At 33.8% G+C, this 18,066-nt stretch overlaps 1 protein-coding gene across 2 annotated transcripts; it reads right to left on the reverse strand.

Moving 5' to 3' along the window:
• Positions 1–1,116: 1,116 nt before the first annotated feature.
• Positions 1,117–7,797, reverse strand: LOC107015711. 2 transcript variants are annotated; one of them, XM_015216068.2, is made up of 9 exons: positions 7,346–7,797; positions 5,561–5,953; positions 5,323–5,463; positions 5,138–5,241; positions 4,827–5,048; positions 4,157–4,651; positions 2,597–3,009; positions 1,947–2,040; positions 1,117–1,542 (listed from the first exon to the last, which is right to left on the reverse strand). In XM_015216068.2, exons 1-9 carry the CDS (start codon positions 7,553–7,555, stop codon positions 1,407–1,409), a joined length of 2,208 nt encoding a protein of 735 aa, XP_015071554.1. In that variant the 5' UTR covers positions 7,556–7,797; the 3' UTR covers positions 1,117–1,406. The 2 variants fall into 2 exon arrangements, with proteins under 2 accessions (XP_015071554.1, XP_015071555.1); XM_015216069.2 differs by having other exon boundaries at positions 5,323–5,459; positions 5,557–5,953.
• Positions 7,798–18,066: the final 10,269 nt, after the last annotated feature.

Below are 18,066 nucleotides of genomic sequence, written 5' to 3' on the forward strand. Positions count from 1 at the left end.
AAAAAATAATTATATGATATATCTTAACAATTAAATCGATTACAAAAATGATAAAAATAGAATCAACCTGATTGATACGCGGCTATCACTAGTTTGTTTTCTAAAATAATTTTTTATTAAAAAAAATAGTGCAATGTGGGGCCTATTGACAACTGCATCCTTATAATTAACATTTGGTCACGTGGCTAAGTTTGGTAGGTAAACGGCCAAAATCAATTCATTGAATTTACTTTATAGGGATGCATGATTAATTAATAAATAATTAATAATTAATTAAAGATTATTATGCTACTTTCTCTAGTCATTAATTATTACTTTATATCATAGTACTATAGACCTAACAAGATAAAATTATCTTCACCTAAAATAAAAGGACATACTAAGGTTATGCCACATTTGGCTACTTAATGCTTATGCTATTTTTTCATTTCATCTCCTCTAAAAGTCTTGATTTGATTTTACAAAGAAAACAAAATAAATAGTATATATTTACCTTATTGATGATGTTACATGTAGTTTATTTTTTAAAATGGTTATATCTAAACTAAACCAGTATGAACCCACCTAAACTATTCTGACATAAATTTATATAACACTATTATACGATATTAATATATGTATAAAGTAATTTTTTTATAATCAAGAATTTGATTGTAACCCGCCCCCCCGGAACAATCATAACCTTCTAAACTCAATGAATAATGACTTTGTCCCTCTATCCTTCTCCACTTAAATATCAGACTTCGCTTTACATGGTGTGAGACTTAAATCTGCGACCTAAGTCACAAATCCTTCACCTTTTGCCACTCGAGCTATGCCTAGGGCACATATGTATAAAGTAACTTTGTCACAAGACTCATTCCCTTTATACCAAATTGTATTGTCAATGTCTTTTGTTTTCAAAATAGCTACAAAGTTGAAGCACAAAGAAACTATAATACTTCAAAATTGGAGATGGGAAAAAGAGAAGTCATATCCATATGTGTCATAACTTCGGTCTCTGTCCTTCAAGACTTAGACAGATTGAAGCAAATCGCCTAGTTAACTTCAGAGAAACCTTGTTAACACTTGTTCATTGCAATAACACATATAGAAATGAACTTTGACAAGTAAGTCTAAGAATCAAGGAAAAGAAAATTACTCCATTCATCAAATATTCAGTGCTATAACAAAACAAAATTGCTGTATCATGGATAGAAGATGGCCAAAAAACAAAAACCCTTCTAACTATACACAAATAGCTTACTCTTCCACACTACCTTTTCACCCTTACGTGTACAAAATTTTATGAAACAATTCCTGACACTGAGAAAAATGAAAGGAATACGCGTATGGAATGGCAGTGTGAAACATAAGCACGCTAAAGAATTCTTTGTCTTCTGTTGTTGTCCTACCTTTTTTGAAAACTATTGGTGCAATTGGCAGTAGCAATCTTGCCTGCAATCGAGGACTGCTTCATGGCAAAGGCGCCAGTATTCTTTGTATGGAATAGACACCCATGGCAGTATCGGAGGAAGACCAATCTTTGGAGCAGATGGAGTTCTATATAAAGGGAAAGTAAACAGAAGTCAGAAGTCCAGCAAAGTAAGAGTGTATTGGTATGACGGAAGTCATTTTCCATAGAGAAAACTTCCTGTGAAATGTATTCCAGTGTTTGATTGATGAGTGGAAATTTTTTTCTAAGAAATATATATTGACGACTAATATTTTATAATAATAAGTAGCAAGTAATATGAAGTAGGAAAAATGACTTCTCCCATAAAGGAGAAAAGTCACTTCCCCCCTTTTGATGGGACCTGGAAGAACATTTTCTCGTAACTGAACACTAGAAAATGACTTTGTCATGGAAAACATTTTTCTGAAAAAGAACTTCTGTCAAACCAAACACATTCCAGGAATTAGTTAAAAGGTGTAAGAGAAGATCTATTGAAGAAAATTTGAAATACCTTTTCCCTGTCAGAACTCCATAAGCTGACAATGCAATAGAAGATCTAGATACATCAGAAAAAACATTTCTATAGTGTGGCCAAACTACTTGTCCTGCAACATATTTTTGCGGAGTTAGCAAACACAATAAACACACTTGAAAAAAGAATAAACAAGAAGCAAAGATGTTATACAACCATGAGCAAGTAAGACAAAAGTATGATATGCTGGGAACAGATAAAAGCTAGTTCTAGTTTCCAGCTTGACTCACTGACATGGTTAAATGGTGCAACAGTTATGTGAAAACTTGTCATGCACATTATTCTCTGTCGGTTTACTTCACTGGTGTCATTACAGTGGTAAAGTTCTATTACATGGAAAGGGGAAATGTCACTATGGGAGAAATAATAACTTGCTCAATCAATTGTTGAAAAAAAGTTTGCTCCCCGAGTTTTAGATACCACTACATGAATGATACTATCACAAAAAGGTGAGGACGTTGTGGAATTAACGTTTAAAAGTTGGATTTGCAGTAAAAATGATCAAACCACGTAAAGGAGAGCTCCTATCCAATAAAACAAACTCTAGAAGCAATAATATGTTAAACTTCACCTCTTTGGTCACAACTCACAAAATCTTAAGAATTAAATAGTAATGCTCAAGGACTTACTTAAGCTCAAAAAATTGCTGTGAAGAAATGAAACCAGAACTGCGGATCTACAGTGGTGAGGATTCTCAGATCCCGATGCTGTCTTATCATCAGATTTAACCTCTGCTGAATTAGTGGCATTTCTCTGACACAAAACAATCTCAAACCATAATCCACTAGGAAACCGTTTCCTCCTCATGAACCAAAAGAGAATCTTAATATAAGGTGTGGCATGAATTATAGATATGCCAAACTGAATGGCTATGCAAACAAAGCTAATGGTTGTCTTCATAATGGTGAAGAAAATATAGAACAATGAAGTCGTTGGTAGCAGAAGTAAAAGTGGAGTAAATAGGAGAGACCCAACAACATGTTGTTCCACACTGTATGCATAGCTATCTAGTCTTTGACGAAGAGGATTCCACTTCCTACCCCTGCAATTCAAGGAGGCAAACTGTTAGTGGTTTTTAAGCAACCACCACAACAGAAGCATATTGGTGACTAAAAAAGACAAAAGAGATCTATAAAAAGGAGAGACCAAACACAACATGCTAGATAATGGTTTCGCAAGAAAATGATATAGTGACTTTGTGAAAATAGCTCAGTTAAGCAGTAATTTCCAGTTAAAAAAACAAGCAAAGTTATGGTGGGTGTCCATGAAGGAGTTGTTTGGTGAACGCAGTTTGGGAAAAACAACCATGGGAAAAAAAATGAAGACACAAGTAAATATAATAGAAAGCATAGACTAAATAGGCCGTAAAAAATGAACATTTGGTCCATAGAAGTTAAATAATGATTATAACCAGAACATAGACAGCGAGGTTAGGTATTTTTGGTTAGTCATCTTTCCTTTCAGCTGCTAAACTCCCCACGGTATCAGATGAATAACCAAATTAAAGTGTGAAGCTATTACACTCCCCTTTTGATAACCACACTCCTCTTCTATATTGTTGGACAATATTAACCTTGCGAAAATTCACTTCCCTCTTTTACCTCATTCCTCCTCAATGAATGACCCGAATATAGATCATACTTATTTTCCATATACCCCTTTTTCTGTTCCTTCTTTTCCTGCAGTTCCTGCTTTAGCATGGTGGCTTTTTCCGATCTGTTGTCCAGCAAAAAGTAGTCCCCTACCCCATGGTTAGTATCCGTAATTTAATCCAGTCACAAAGGAAGTATAATTATTGACTAAATTAATTCCAGACAAAGGTAAAGATCCCTGCTTTTTTATGTTTAAAAGGGGAGAACTGGTTCAACTTATATTTCACTAAAATATGATAAAAGAACATTCTTTTTTTTTAGCTTTTAAGGTGTTTGGATTGAATGGTCATAGGGAACACTAAGTGTTGAGTGATGAAGCTTCAATGTTTACCTCCTCTTTCCGATGTCATTAAGTAACCTACAAGAATGAATCAATTTCTGTTGTATGCCAAAAAGAAAAGGACTATATATTTTTGGTCGCATGTCTAAATAACGTAGTGACCTCAAAAAGCTTAAAGTTGATTAACACTGGATTAATTGATCATTACCAGTCCACAAGATACTTTAGAGTGCAGATAGCATTATAAGGAAAGATACCTGAAAAGTCGCCATAAAGCATCTACTGCCTGTATTTGCCATGAATATAACAGTGTAAGCAACCACTGAAGAGCAGAAACATGTGTAGTTGCTAGTGAAATTGTGTCGATGATCAGAGCAGCTGCTGCTGTCAGACCAAACAATGAACCAAATACAGCCACTACTTTTATTAGATGAATCAAGAAGAAACCCAATAACCACCAAAGGGTAGACCAAATTTGAATTGCAATCAGGGAAATTGTCCCAAGAACTCCGGCTAGCTCAGTGTTCAACTTGAATCCTGCTGGGTTTCCCATAAGCCACACACAACCAGTACGCAGAAGATAGTTAGTGGCATTTTCAGAAAAACTTGAAACCCACACGCAAGCTGCTCTAGCTCGAGACCACAATATGATGCCAAGGAAGTTCCCCAGAAGTAGATCAACTACAAGGCTTGCCCACATGGAATGTTTGTGAAATGCCGCTTTCTCAGCATACTCCACACAGGATTGAGACCTAAAATACAAGTTCTCTTAGTGCAGAAATTATAATAAGAAAGCATAGCACACATACCAATCGATTGCGCCAGGTTCATTATATAAATCCCCTGCATTCATTTTGCTCTATCCAGAATACACAGAACACACATAGCAGGATGGTTCTGAAAAAAAGGTTATCAAAGAAAGTTTACCTGAGACCATAATCTTTGAGAATAACCGGCCAATAGAGGAGCTGGCAGCATCGAATTTCCATATTTTTGCATGTATTGGAGAATACCTTCTCCAATGCAACATAGATATACGAGTGGGACACATGGATCAAGCAGGCATGGAAGAACTGAAGGATGACGTAGAAGATAGTAGAGAATGATGCAAGCAATATAGCAAGCAGTTGCCATGTCAAAATAGAAAACCTAGCAAGACATTGGATAGCTATTAGAAATGGCAGAGAAACCAATGAAGCAGCAGAAATCAAAGCATGTCAAAGTTTAAAAGATGTTACATGCAAAAAAAATGGAAGGGAGCCCTGGATCTTTTGGCAGAATTATTTGCTTCTGTAAAGACTTTAGCCGCATTAGCAGTGTTGATAGATAGAATTACAGCATCCTGTTTTTCAGATAATTGAAAGCAAAGAGGTTTAGAATCAGTCAACAGTGCAGGTAAGATTAAACTTCATAATTAGTATACCAAGTCAAGATATGGCCGCTTCCTGTTAAGATCCTTAACCCATTCAGGCTTCTTGCAATGGTTTATCACCTGCTCAGATGAACTCTTGAAACCCAATGAGTAATGGTGGCCACCAAACACAGGAATTCCATAAAACACTACCTGAGTTTATTTTGAGGAAAAATAGAACAATAAGGAACTTGCAAGACAAAGTCAAGCAAATCTGAGGATGTCTTATGGGTGATTATGACTTACATACGTGGACATCTAATTGGAATATGGTTTCTCCCATCCTATGTATATGATGCACTTTTGGTATTAGCTCTACTTTTCTGCTAACAGCTTGAGAGTTATCACAAACGATCTGTGCCCAAATATTATCCTTTAAAGAGAATGCCCTACTCTGCTCTAGTATTGCATCCAATTTGTGACATCCACATTTCCATCTTCCACGTTTCCCTTCAGGTGCATGTTGTTCAGCACACACACATGTCCTCTTACTAGTAGAGTTGACATGTTTTTTCCCTTTGCCTCTGACCATTAGCAACTGCCCATTGCTGCTGAAATCTGCTGCATAATAACCTAACAGAGATAACTTGCTTTTGTCTTGTAGAAGCACAGGCATCTTTCTGTTTATGCCTTGAAGAACCCTCTAATAAAATGAGACAGAAATCATAAAATAAATTAGACAAAAATACTAGTAAAAAATAATTGCAACAAATTTGTAAAAGAATAAGAAACAGTTTTCATATAATATATATAGCGCATATATAAAGAAATACAACATAGTTATCGGTACAAATGAATCAAAGCCATGACTAGCATGGATAGTTACAAAGTATAAGTAATAAGAACGTGAATTCCTATAGTTCTGGACAAAGCTATAACCAACAGAGAGTTATCACTCACAAAAGCCACTTACACAGTACATAATTGATCCCAAACATTTCTAAATCCAAGTTGACATATGTTCAATGATTATTATCCAGACTTCTCATATCAATAAAAACCAGAAGGAACTTGCTCAGATCAACCATATTGATCCATTTGCACGAGTTTTTAGAAATTTTATCTCATTTAATTAAATGCATTTACTTTAGTACCTAAGCTTTAAGTGTGTTAAGGGGAGAATGGTATTTTACTAAAAGCAGCATACCCAAAGAATGTTACCACAATTTCATTGGTTATTTCTTAGCATAAATGTGGTTTATATTTGGAACAAGGAGGAAAATCCACATTAACCACCCTCATATTAACTGCATGTCCTCATACCATCTATTATGCACATTCCTCAAATATACCCAATAAAGTTTCATTAGTCCCAAAGTTTCCTAATATTTTAGCAATCAACGAAAAATCTAATTCATCACAAGTTATACTCTATAGATGCCAAACATTATCTCTTTTCCAAAATAAAAAGGCAAAATTTCATTGCCAAGGTCATCTCCATAAAATGGTGTCAAACAGTTAAATAAGAGAGGGAAGGAAGCTCAACCTTTACCCACTTCCCCTTTCCACAGTTAAACATTAACCAATTCACTATGTTTGATCTTTTTCATATTTGAAGATGATCACATGTCACCCTTTATTTTACTATTTTCATATTTGAAAATGATCCCAGCTCACCATTTATTCCACCATTTCCACAACAAACTTTTTAGAGTAAGGCAACATCCACTTTTTACAACAAACTTGAAAACACAACTTAGATACTCAATTCACATCACAACAAACTTGACAACATAAACTTATAAACTCAAATCACATCACAAAAAACTTAGAAACTCAATTCACATCACAACAAACTTAAAAAAACACAAACTAGGATACTAAATTCTATTCAACCCAGATTGTGAAATTTGAACATCAACCCAGCTCACCAATGTCTCATCTTTTTCACATTTTGAGATTAACCCAATTCACATTAAGGCATTTGTTTTCAAGTTTCCTCACAACAAACAGACAAAAACACTAAATTACATTATTCACGTAAACCCAGATTGCAAAATTATGAATCTTTGAAGGGTTATTTAAGAAATTTTACCTCAAGATTCATATGGGTCGTCATAGAAAGAAGTGAAGATTCATCGCAAGCGAAAGCAACAACAATGTCAAAAGACGCATCAGATGAAGATATAAACCAACCAAACAAGAAAGCATAGGAATGCCAATTATTCAATTGATTTAAACAAGAAAGATGGGTTGGCCACCAAAGCCTGCACTTTCTATTGGTTCTTCTCATTTGTCTATTCATTTCTACTTTTGATTCAAATTTTTGACCATTTGGGTGTCTAAATCTTCCATTTTTGTGGCTTTTGGTGGATTTTTGTGAGAAAATTACAGATCTTTGTGGGATTTTGAAAGCTCTGCAAAGAGAAGAATTACAGATCGAAACATTGGAGGGGAGGGGACTGACTGGGGAAGAGAGATTCGCTTTGGAAGTTGCGAGTAGTAGGGAAGTTAAGTGGAAGAATGTTTCTTTCTTGGTTATATCTCTCTTACTAATTTTTTTTCTTTTTAATTTTTTTTTAATAAAAAATATAAATTTGCGTCTCCATGATTTCTGTTCGAGTCATGAAAATGGAGAACTTATTAATATAATAATAAAACGTCTCATTTTATTATTGAGATTTTTTTATGTCAAGTATTAATATGGTGATTAGATTTTTTTAGTAAAATTTGTAAGATAGATTTAATGGACAGAATTTGTATAATATATTTTACAAATACAAATTATAAATTGCATTTTTGAAATAATATTTGATGGTGATCGCATTTTAAGTTGGGAATCGTATATCTCAGTTGACAAATATGACTTATAAGTTGCATTAATTTCTTTTCTTAAGATAAATTTTGGAACAAAAGATGACAAGTCACATTATACACTTAATGTGAGGACAGAATTGGATAAAATATATATATATATATATATATATATAAATTTATTTATGGAAAAATTATTTTCTATAGGTCGTCTTTGGAAAAGATGAAAAGAAAGTAATAATGATGATTAGCAAATAATGACAATAAGATAACATAACAAAATAAATGAAATATTTAGTACGTATAGGAAAAAAGAAAATTGTATTTTTACCTTCAACTATAAATATATTTTTGTTATAAATTTATCGAACTAAGTAGATTGTCTATGAATTTATTCATGAATTACTTGAATTCATATATGTATGTTTTCAATGTGATATGATTCATTGTACATAACTATGTACCTATTTGTTTGGACATTTAACATGATGATTTTTGGGGGTGATATCTCTATTTTATAGTGTTGAGATATTATCCCAAAGATCATCATGTTAAATACACAAACAAATAGGTACATAGTTATCCACAATCAGGCCATCAGGGCGTATGAATTATAATTTTGGAAGGATTGGTGCACTATTACGAACAAATGCGGGCGTATGAATTATAATTTTGGAAGGATTGGTGCACTATTACGAACAAATGCATCTAAGATATAAATTTGATTGGTTTGATCTTTAAGTTCTTATTACTGAACCACTAAATTTTAAAAATTATAGGTCAACATATATAAAACACCTAGTTTAAAATTTTAATATACACATTTGATTTAACTATATAAGAAATTTGCAGTGCTATTTTTACGAATTTCCAATGTAACACACTTGAAAATTTTGAAGGATTAAAGAAAAAATGACTGAAACACCAAAAGTGTTGTCGATAACCACGGAGGAGTGTTACTAAATAAAATAAGATAGATAAGATTTAAATTTTTATCTTTGCTTAGAGAGGTACACTCAATCATCATCGTATTATTATAAGCTACTTACAATATGGGTTCACACTTCTATTTTTAAATATTTTTTGAAAAATATAACACTACTATATATTATCTAGAGAGGGGAGTATAGGTTCACGTGAACCCATGGAACCCCCTCTAAATACGCCTATGTCCACAATGGATCATATCACATTGGAAATATACATACATGAATTCAAATAATCCATGAATAAACTCATGGACAATCCACTTAGTTCAATGGATTTATAACACTCCCCCTTGAATGCCCATAGATAATATGTCTCATTAAAACATTACTAGAAAAAATCTTGTGGGAAAAAATTCTAGTGAAGGAAAGTTGTCTCATTAAAAACCTTACCAGAAAAATTCAGTGGGACAAAATCGCAATCAAGAAAAAAAAAGAGTGTGATGCGTATTATACTCCACCTGATCAAAACATCATTTAATTTCTTTTGACGATGTCATCAAATTTTATATACCAAATTCTCAAATATTGATAGTGTCTTAGTGATCAAATCACATTCACGAAGATATTGCATGATTAAACTCATCCCAATATATCATTTTCTGATTTCATAGATATGATGAGACTGTAAGCTTAGCTGAATACATTATTGAAAATGGCCTCGTTGTTGCAAGTAAATTGCTCATTCAACTTGTTTACAACAATAATCATCTTGAGGACACTTTCATTTGCAGTTGACTATCTTCGTACATTGTAGTTGATATATTCTTTTTCAAAGAAAAATTATACATTTTCTTTTTCATAAAAATACAAGGACAATTAGGGTCATTTTTTTGGTATTCTTTTCTTCCTTGATTATTTCAATTCATATAAGAATTCTTGAACTTTAATTAAAAAGTTTCTTTCAGACTTTTATTTGTTTCAGCCACCTTGGTTGCTTCAAGGATTTTCATATAACATTTAGTATTGTCTAGCTAGACATGATAATTATTCATTATATACATTTAAGTTTTTCATATGTTGTCAGATCAAAACAAATTGCATTGCATTCACCATAGGAGAAAATATCTCCAATAATGTCAGGACTTTCGCGAAAAACTTTTATGCCCCTAGGCATAAGCCGTACTTTATATCGTACGGTTATACTATCGCATAGTAATTTATTTGTACCCCACTAACATTATACATTTATTTATGGACTATCAGTACAAAACGTCACTTTATTAGGTGAAACAAAATATACTAGAATTATGAATTTTACTTGACCAATCATTTGTCTGTTCACAATCCATGACATATTTGAATTCAAGATATTCGTCACAATTTATATCATTGATCTCTACTTCATATTAAAGATATCGTCGACGGTTATTTGATATCGATTTCAATATGACATAACATATCGAGATCTCTTCATTTTTCAGGTACCTGAACCTTTTTCAATGTTTTATGAAGTGTTATGTCGAGGTGTTCTTTTATAGCACTTGTCTGACCATATTGATCATTTTCTCCTCTCCTTCTTCAAGGAATTTCACATTTGGAATCAATTGGTCTATTACGCTTCAGGCGTATCATAGATTCTGTCCTTCAAGAACTTCTCATTGAAGCATTTTGCAACTGAATTATATCATAGGATCAGTAAGTTCATCTGACAATTGATTTACATTATGCAAATGAATTATCATTTGAACTTCAAGTTTACATTTTCTTTTAACGAGGATCTAGATAATTCATAATCTACCCCAACATAATTTTCAGTTATCAGTCATCTCTATACCTAATGTAGAAAATTTAACATTCAGCTCAATCTTATTTAGGAATTCATCTTTGTGCGTGACATTCAATATTTTAGATGAAAACTAATTGATGTGGAACCTGAACCAATTTTATAGGGGCGTCTTGTTGGCTTGATGTGTACAAATGTTGCTACATGTTAAATAAATTCATCTCATACCAAAATTTCTTTTGGGAGATTTGTTCTCATAACTAATGGTTTAGCTATAATTGGAAGCGTACAATTCCTGCTAAACCAACCAGCATTATTAGTATAATTTCATACTTTGGAACCGTGCTCTTAATTTAACAATCAAGCAAATAACCTTACAAACATCAATTTATAAGTCGACAACAAAGCACATGTGACCATCACATAGATGCATCTATCATATAGTTGCAAATGATCCATATGGCAGGTGAATGAGCCCATATTCACCTTTTTATATTGTTTCAAATAATTTTAGGGAATACAATCACAATCTTAGTTGGTACAGTGATAATTTTATTATGAGAATAAGTAACACAAGATAATTTTTGAAGAATATTTTATTTCTTCGGTATATAACTATGTGAATTTTCAATTATTTTTGCATCAATTTTAATCGGAATGGTCTACCCATCATGCCAACTAATTTTTATTCCAATACACATATAATTTACTTCTACATTGTGATTTCATCAGCGTGTCCATGTTTATGTGCAACAAACAAGAGGAAAAAATGGTATCTTTTACATAAATATTTATAACCCGCTTCAATTGTAGTAATCTAAAAATATTAAATCTTTCATAATTTATAGTCTCAATGTTTTTCAATTCATTCAGAACTTAAAAAGTTTTTTTTGAGACTTACTACAACCCCAATATTATTCCTATGGTAATAAAACAACTCGTTAAAGCTTGCAATTAATTTTATGTCCTATCGCATATTTCATGACACCATCCATATTGTGAACATCTCCTTCAAAGAGAAATTATATTATTGTTGTCATGATCAAAATTATTACGAGCAAGACATGGTTCTTACTTTACCTTTATTGTACCGTTAGTACACAATCAATGACAAATTTGTGTTGCCACATAGTAATATTATTTTGGTCATGGTCACAATCTTTATAGGCAAGAATTACTTCTTTCTTTTTGCCCTTTCGGTAGTTCATAACAAATATACCATAATATTCATGACGCATATACATACACGACCATTGACTATTTCTGCTAAATAAAATTATTTATTTTTCTCAAACCTCCTGTAGAGATGAGTTTCGCATATATCATTTTTTCTCAAACCTCTCATAAAAGTGAGTTGTGGTATATATCCAACCCATAATGGTTTTATCACATTTTGACCAATTCTCTTGTAGAATGGTCGAGAATTGACGATCATCACAAGTCACATTCTCTTCAAGGAATAGACTAATTCTTTATATGTGTTTCATAAATTTGTATTATAAGCAAATTGTCATACTTTTGAAAATTTATCATTTTTGCATGACACACCTTAACATCATTTTTTGAAAAGTCAAGTGTACTACCACTTTATATTCCTTTCTTTTGATGGTAGCTTTATAAATTTATCAAATTATTAGGTCGACAACAACCACAAGTTCAAAGACCTTTCATACCATTTTAATATCATTTGGAGAATCTATATTGTTCTTCCTTTTATAATTACCACAATGATGACTATTATAAATTTATTCATCCACGCCCTTATTTATACATTCAATCACTTGTCATCTTTCAGACTTATTATTTACTGCTACCACATCCATATGATAGAATGGAGGAATTGAGAGAATTTCGAACTTATCATATATTGCTACGACATTCGCTTTGGGAAATAAAACAAATTCAATGAGACAAATTTCAAGATTTTTCATCAAAAATATATTATTTTGTCTTATTTATCATTTTATCATCACTATGGTGCATTGAGTCAAACTAAATGTCTTATCCATATAAGGCGTGGTACGCCATAATTCTATGAGACGTGAACCCACTTATGGTGCATCAAAACTCAAATTGATGTCATACCCTCTTGGTGCAATAGAACATGAATCTACTGTCTTACCCTCAAACATTTCATAATGGTGCATTGAACTTTAACTTGATGTCTTACCCTTTTGGTGCGATGAGACTTGTATCCACAGACTTACCCTTAACCAACGATATAATAGACCGAAGTAGAACATGACTCACATTTTTGAGTCTTTCAAAACAATCAAAATAATATTCAAACTCATGCTATTAAAACTTTATACCTTCTTCCATTTAAGAAATTTTATATAGCATGTCATATTCAACCAATAGTAGTACGTGTCCTTGTTAGTGGTAATTTTTAGTAACCGAACACTATTGTATTCTAAATCATAAAAATATGTTAGAAAATATATACCTAATTTTATGCATATTTACCTTGATTCTCATACCCAGATTAACCAAAACATGAGCTAAAGAAAAACTAAAACTCAACCACAATTAGATAGAGTCTCGTGCTGATAACATGTTATAAAAGTAAGTTGAGAATAATATAATATAAAGAGAAGAAGACAAGAGAAGTAGATAGAAGAGAGAAGAGAAAACTTTTCCTCTTATTCAATTGTATATTCCAAATAGTGAGTGCTATCTCTATTTATAGTGTTGAGATATCACTCCCAAAGGTTACCAAAATAGTAGATACATAGTTATTACTCACCATTTGTAATACACAATTGAATAAGAAGAAAATTTTTCTCCTACAGCTACTTCTCTTGTCTTTTTTCTCTTTGTACTTATATTGCTTTGAGCTTGATTTTATAACACGTTATCAACTTGAGATCCTAAGAAATTGAGATTGAGTTTTAGTTTTTCTTTAGTTCATGTTTTGATTGATATCGTTATGAGAATCAAGGTATTATATGCATAAAATCATGTATGTATTTTCTAAAATATTTTTATAATTTAGGATACAAAAGTGTTCAGTCAGTAACAATTACCATAAAGCAAATGCATATATTACTATTGGTTGAATATGACATGTTATGCAAAATTTCTTAAATGGAAGAAGGTATAAAATTTTAATAGCATGAGTTTGAATATTATTTTGATTGTTCTAAAAGGCTCTATCTGACATGCCTTGGTGTGCCGCCCCAGACAGAGTACCTCAGACCGGAGTCTGTCCATCGGGATTTGGCCTCTGGCGCTCCACACCTCTCAAAGCGCCAAGGTCACCTGGAGACCCTGTTATTTCCCTATCTTTTTGTGCTAGTTCCTAAGTGATGTACCTATCATTCATAGTTGATTCCGACACTCTAAAGTACATCCAAATATCATGAAATCATCCATAAACATGGGATCATGATCCTTGAATCCATAATCCAATTCAAGGGAAGTTAGAATCATGGTTAAGAAAGTTAAGACGTCAAGTCCAAAGCTATGAAGTGAGTTAAAGTAAAGCTTTTTAAAGTTCTTAAAGTCTTACTTAAACGTTTTTAACTTCATTTTAAGTCTCAAGTTCGAGTTACGAAAAATATTAAAGGTTGAGTTCATTTCTCAAAAGCTATAAGGGAACTAAGTAATCTTTAGGAAGTTTATAAATGTTTTTACATTTAAATTAAAAGGAAACTAAGAGTTCCAAAAGAGTTTTGAATAAAAAGGGGAACATTGATTCCAAGAGGAGCTTTTAAAGCTAAAAGAGTTGAGCAAATTATCTCAACTTAGAGGAAAGAGGATATTTTAAAAGCATGAGCTACAGTATTTATTGGGAGCAGTATTAAGCACCGATGTGGGGATGAGAAGTTCAGATTAAGTCAAGTCTCTATGTAAACCATGTAGCCATCATGGGTATTAACGTGTCATACTTTTTAGATGATCACGTAGGTTGATAACGCTCAAACTTACTTCTCAAATAAGAAGTACAACGGTCGTTTCAAGTAAATAACCCAACTAGTGAGGTTGGGATCGTTCCCACGAGGAAAATAGTCTNGTACTCAATAATCTAACACTAATACAAAGAGTCTAATAATATGATGTCTAACAATCCAAGAGTCTAACCTAACAGAGTCTAACTATCGGGTGTCTAACCTCAAAAACGAGGTTTTTTCGAACTATTTATAAAAAATAAAAACCTTATTAAACAAGGACTCTATTTGCTGGAAATCTGCCAAAACAAAGAGAAACTTATATAAATATTAGCACAAAAAAGGCTTTTGGACACACTAAACTTAAGGAAAAAGTATTAATTATACCGTGAAACCACAGTATATCATAGGTTAGCTAGTGGATACACTTAGTTGAGGATGTCTTATGCGACGGCAAAGTATATGATAGTTCTGACAGCGTGGGCGAGATGTTGTGTCACCACTTAGGCTCATAATGGTGGTTGTCGGTTTGAGAAACTCCCATAAAAATTATATTTCTTTCATATATAAGTAAAGTTGAGTTTATTATTGTTTTATATTTAATGAATTAAGTGTTTACACTGTTTTACCAGTTTTATAATATTGCATATGTCCTTATTGCTTTATATTGAGTTGTAATCTTGTGAGTCAAGCAGAGTCAAGGTAAGTCCATCCTTAATCCATTTCAAACTATATAGATATGTTTGGCATTCCAACTCGCATACTCATACATTCAATGTACTGAAGCCAGTACATCGTCTTATGATGTAGACACAGGTAACCAAGATCAGCATGCAGTGCCTCGTCGATCCCATTCGACCTCCAAAGTTAGTTGTGAGCCTCCTTTCATTCTGGAGGACATCCTTTTCATTTGCTTTACTACTTTAGTTCATTAGAATGTTGTGGGGTCCCGACATCCATCTCAATCAGTTTAGAGGGTCCGTAGACAACTCTAAACTGGCTGAGATGTTAATGACTTGAGTTGTCATTTTGGCCTGTTTGAATGTTTAAACTTTTAAAACATTCCAGATAGTAAAACTGTGAAATTAAGTTAAGTTCTTTCATTCTTAAGTATGATTGTTTTCTTCTGCTGAGTTTAGTAAGCCAGGCTAAGGGTTTTCTCGACGCCAGCAATGGTCACCGAGTGTCTGCCATGTCCAGGGTGTAGGCTCCGGGCGTGACAAATGTCCCTCATAATTCCTTGAAATTTTCGTTTTCATAGCCAATGCCTTGGCCTGGCCATCTCGCTTCACCCCCTCCACTTTTTTCACAAAGTTTGTTGCATCATTGAAGCCTTTTCCTGCAGAGGTCATATAAACAGATAATACTTGCAACTCAAAATTTAGTCCCTAATAAATAAACGGATCCTCTATTCCTCAATAGTCACCAGTTGCGTAGCATATCTAGACAAAACATGGAACTTATCCCAATAAGAAGCCACATACATACCACCTTGTTCCAAAGCTATGAACTCATCCTTCTTGCAATCCCTCAAAGTCTGAGGCACATACTTCTCTAAGAACAGAGCATGAAACTGGTCTAAGTAAGTGGGGGTACAACTGAAAATATGCATTCCACATAAGTTCTCCACCACTTTTCAGCCTCACCTTGAAGCTGAAAAGTCACAAACTCAATTACATGCTGATGGAAAATTCCCAACTTATGAAGTCTCTCATAGCATTCTAGGATGAATTCATATGCATCCTCACTTTCAGAACTATAGAACACAGGCGGTTTCAACTTCAAGAATTTGATCAACATCTCATGCTCATTACCAGTCATAACAAGACCCAACAAACGATGGAAGAAAAATCATTATCTACATTCCCACCCACCTTGGGAATAGTGATAGCAATAGGGGGATTGACGGGAACTTGATTCGCTTGAACAGAGGGAAGCACTCCAGGACCAACTAACCCTTTTGAAGAATGACATGATATATTGAGCTAACAGTGGTTCTATGGGAGGAATATAGATTGGTTTTATATGTACCCAGTGCCTAAGGATCGTTTCATTTCGTACCTTAAGACGAGGAAGTTAGTCTCAAAGGGTTGATCTATCACTTAGTCTGAGTTAATGACTCAAGTATTGAGGTACATTCCCTTTAGTCAGTTTCTATAGTCAGAGAGTTTCCAGAAGTCTTTCCTGATGATCTAACCAAAGTTCCTTCTGAAAGAGCGATAGACTTCGGCATAGACATCATCCCAGATACTTGTCCTATCTCTATTCCGCCATACAGAATGGCACCAGCAGAGTTAAAAGAGCTAAGGGAAAAATTGAAAGATATGTTAGAAACTATAGCCTTAACCGACGCTAAGACCATGGGTGCTAAACAAAGAATTTGGTGTTGTAGAGCCTTACACCAATGGAAGGTATTCCTACCTAGCCAAGGTAGAACATTAACGTACATGCTAGTATTCTAAGTGAATTCACCTTGCTAGATCCTTTGTGACAAGCATAGTTTATGGAACTAAGAGATAGTTCACCCCTCTTCATACCACTTGGTAAATGGGGCCTCCTCTCATGAGAAAACATGGGTAATTCTTCATCAAAGGCAAGTCAACACCTCATGTGAGCATGATTCTATTTGGGTGATTGTCGATAGAATGACAAAGTCAGCCCACTTCTTGCTGGTAATAACAACCTATTCAGCCGAGGATTATGCTAAGTTGTACCTTTAGTAAGTAGTAAGACTTCATGGAGTTTCGATCTCCATTATTTCAGATAGAGGAGTACAATTTACGACACAGTTCTAAAAATATTTCCATAAAGGTTTGGGTTTGAAGGTGAATTTGAGCACTGTTTTTTCATCCTCAGACAGATGGACAAGTAGAGCGTACCATCCAAACCTTAGAAGATATGCTGAGATCTTGTGTGATCGACTTCAAGGGGAATTATGATGATCACATACCTCTTATTGAGTTTGCTTACAACAATAGTTACCATTCAAGCATCGAAATGGCTCCTTATGAAGCTCTGTATGGGAGAAGATGCAGGTCTCCTATTAGGTGGTTCGAAGTTGATGAAGAAGGGTTGATAGTACCATATCTATTTCACCAAGATATGGAGAAGGTGAAAGTGATTCAAGAAGGATTGAAGACGGAACAATGTCGCCAAAAGTCCTACACATATGTTAGGAGAAGGTCATTAGAGTTTGAGGTGAAGTATTATCTGTTTATATGACCTCTGCAGGAAAAGGCTTCAATGAGGCAACAAACTTTGTGAAAAAAGTGGAGGGGGTGAAGCGAGATGGCCAAGCCAAGGCATTGGCTATGAAAGCAAAAATTTTAAGGAATTTTGAGGGACATTTGTCACGCTCGGAGCCTACACCCTGGACGTGGCTCAGTGACCATTGCTGGCG

This window comes from Solanum pennellii, chromosome 4 (genome assembly GCF_001406875.1).
Source record: "Solanum pennellii chromosome 4, SPENNV200".
Taxonomy (NCBI): domain Eukaryota; kingdom Viridiplantae; phylum Streptophyta; class Magnoliopsida; order Solanales; family Solanaceae; genus Solanum; species Solanum pennellii.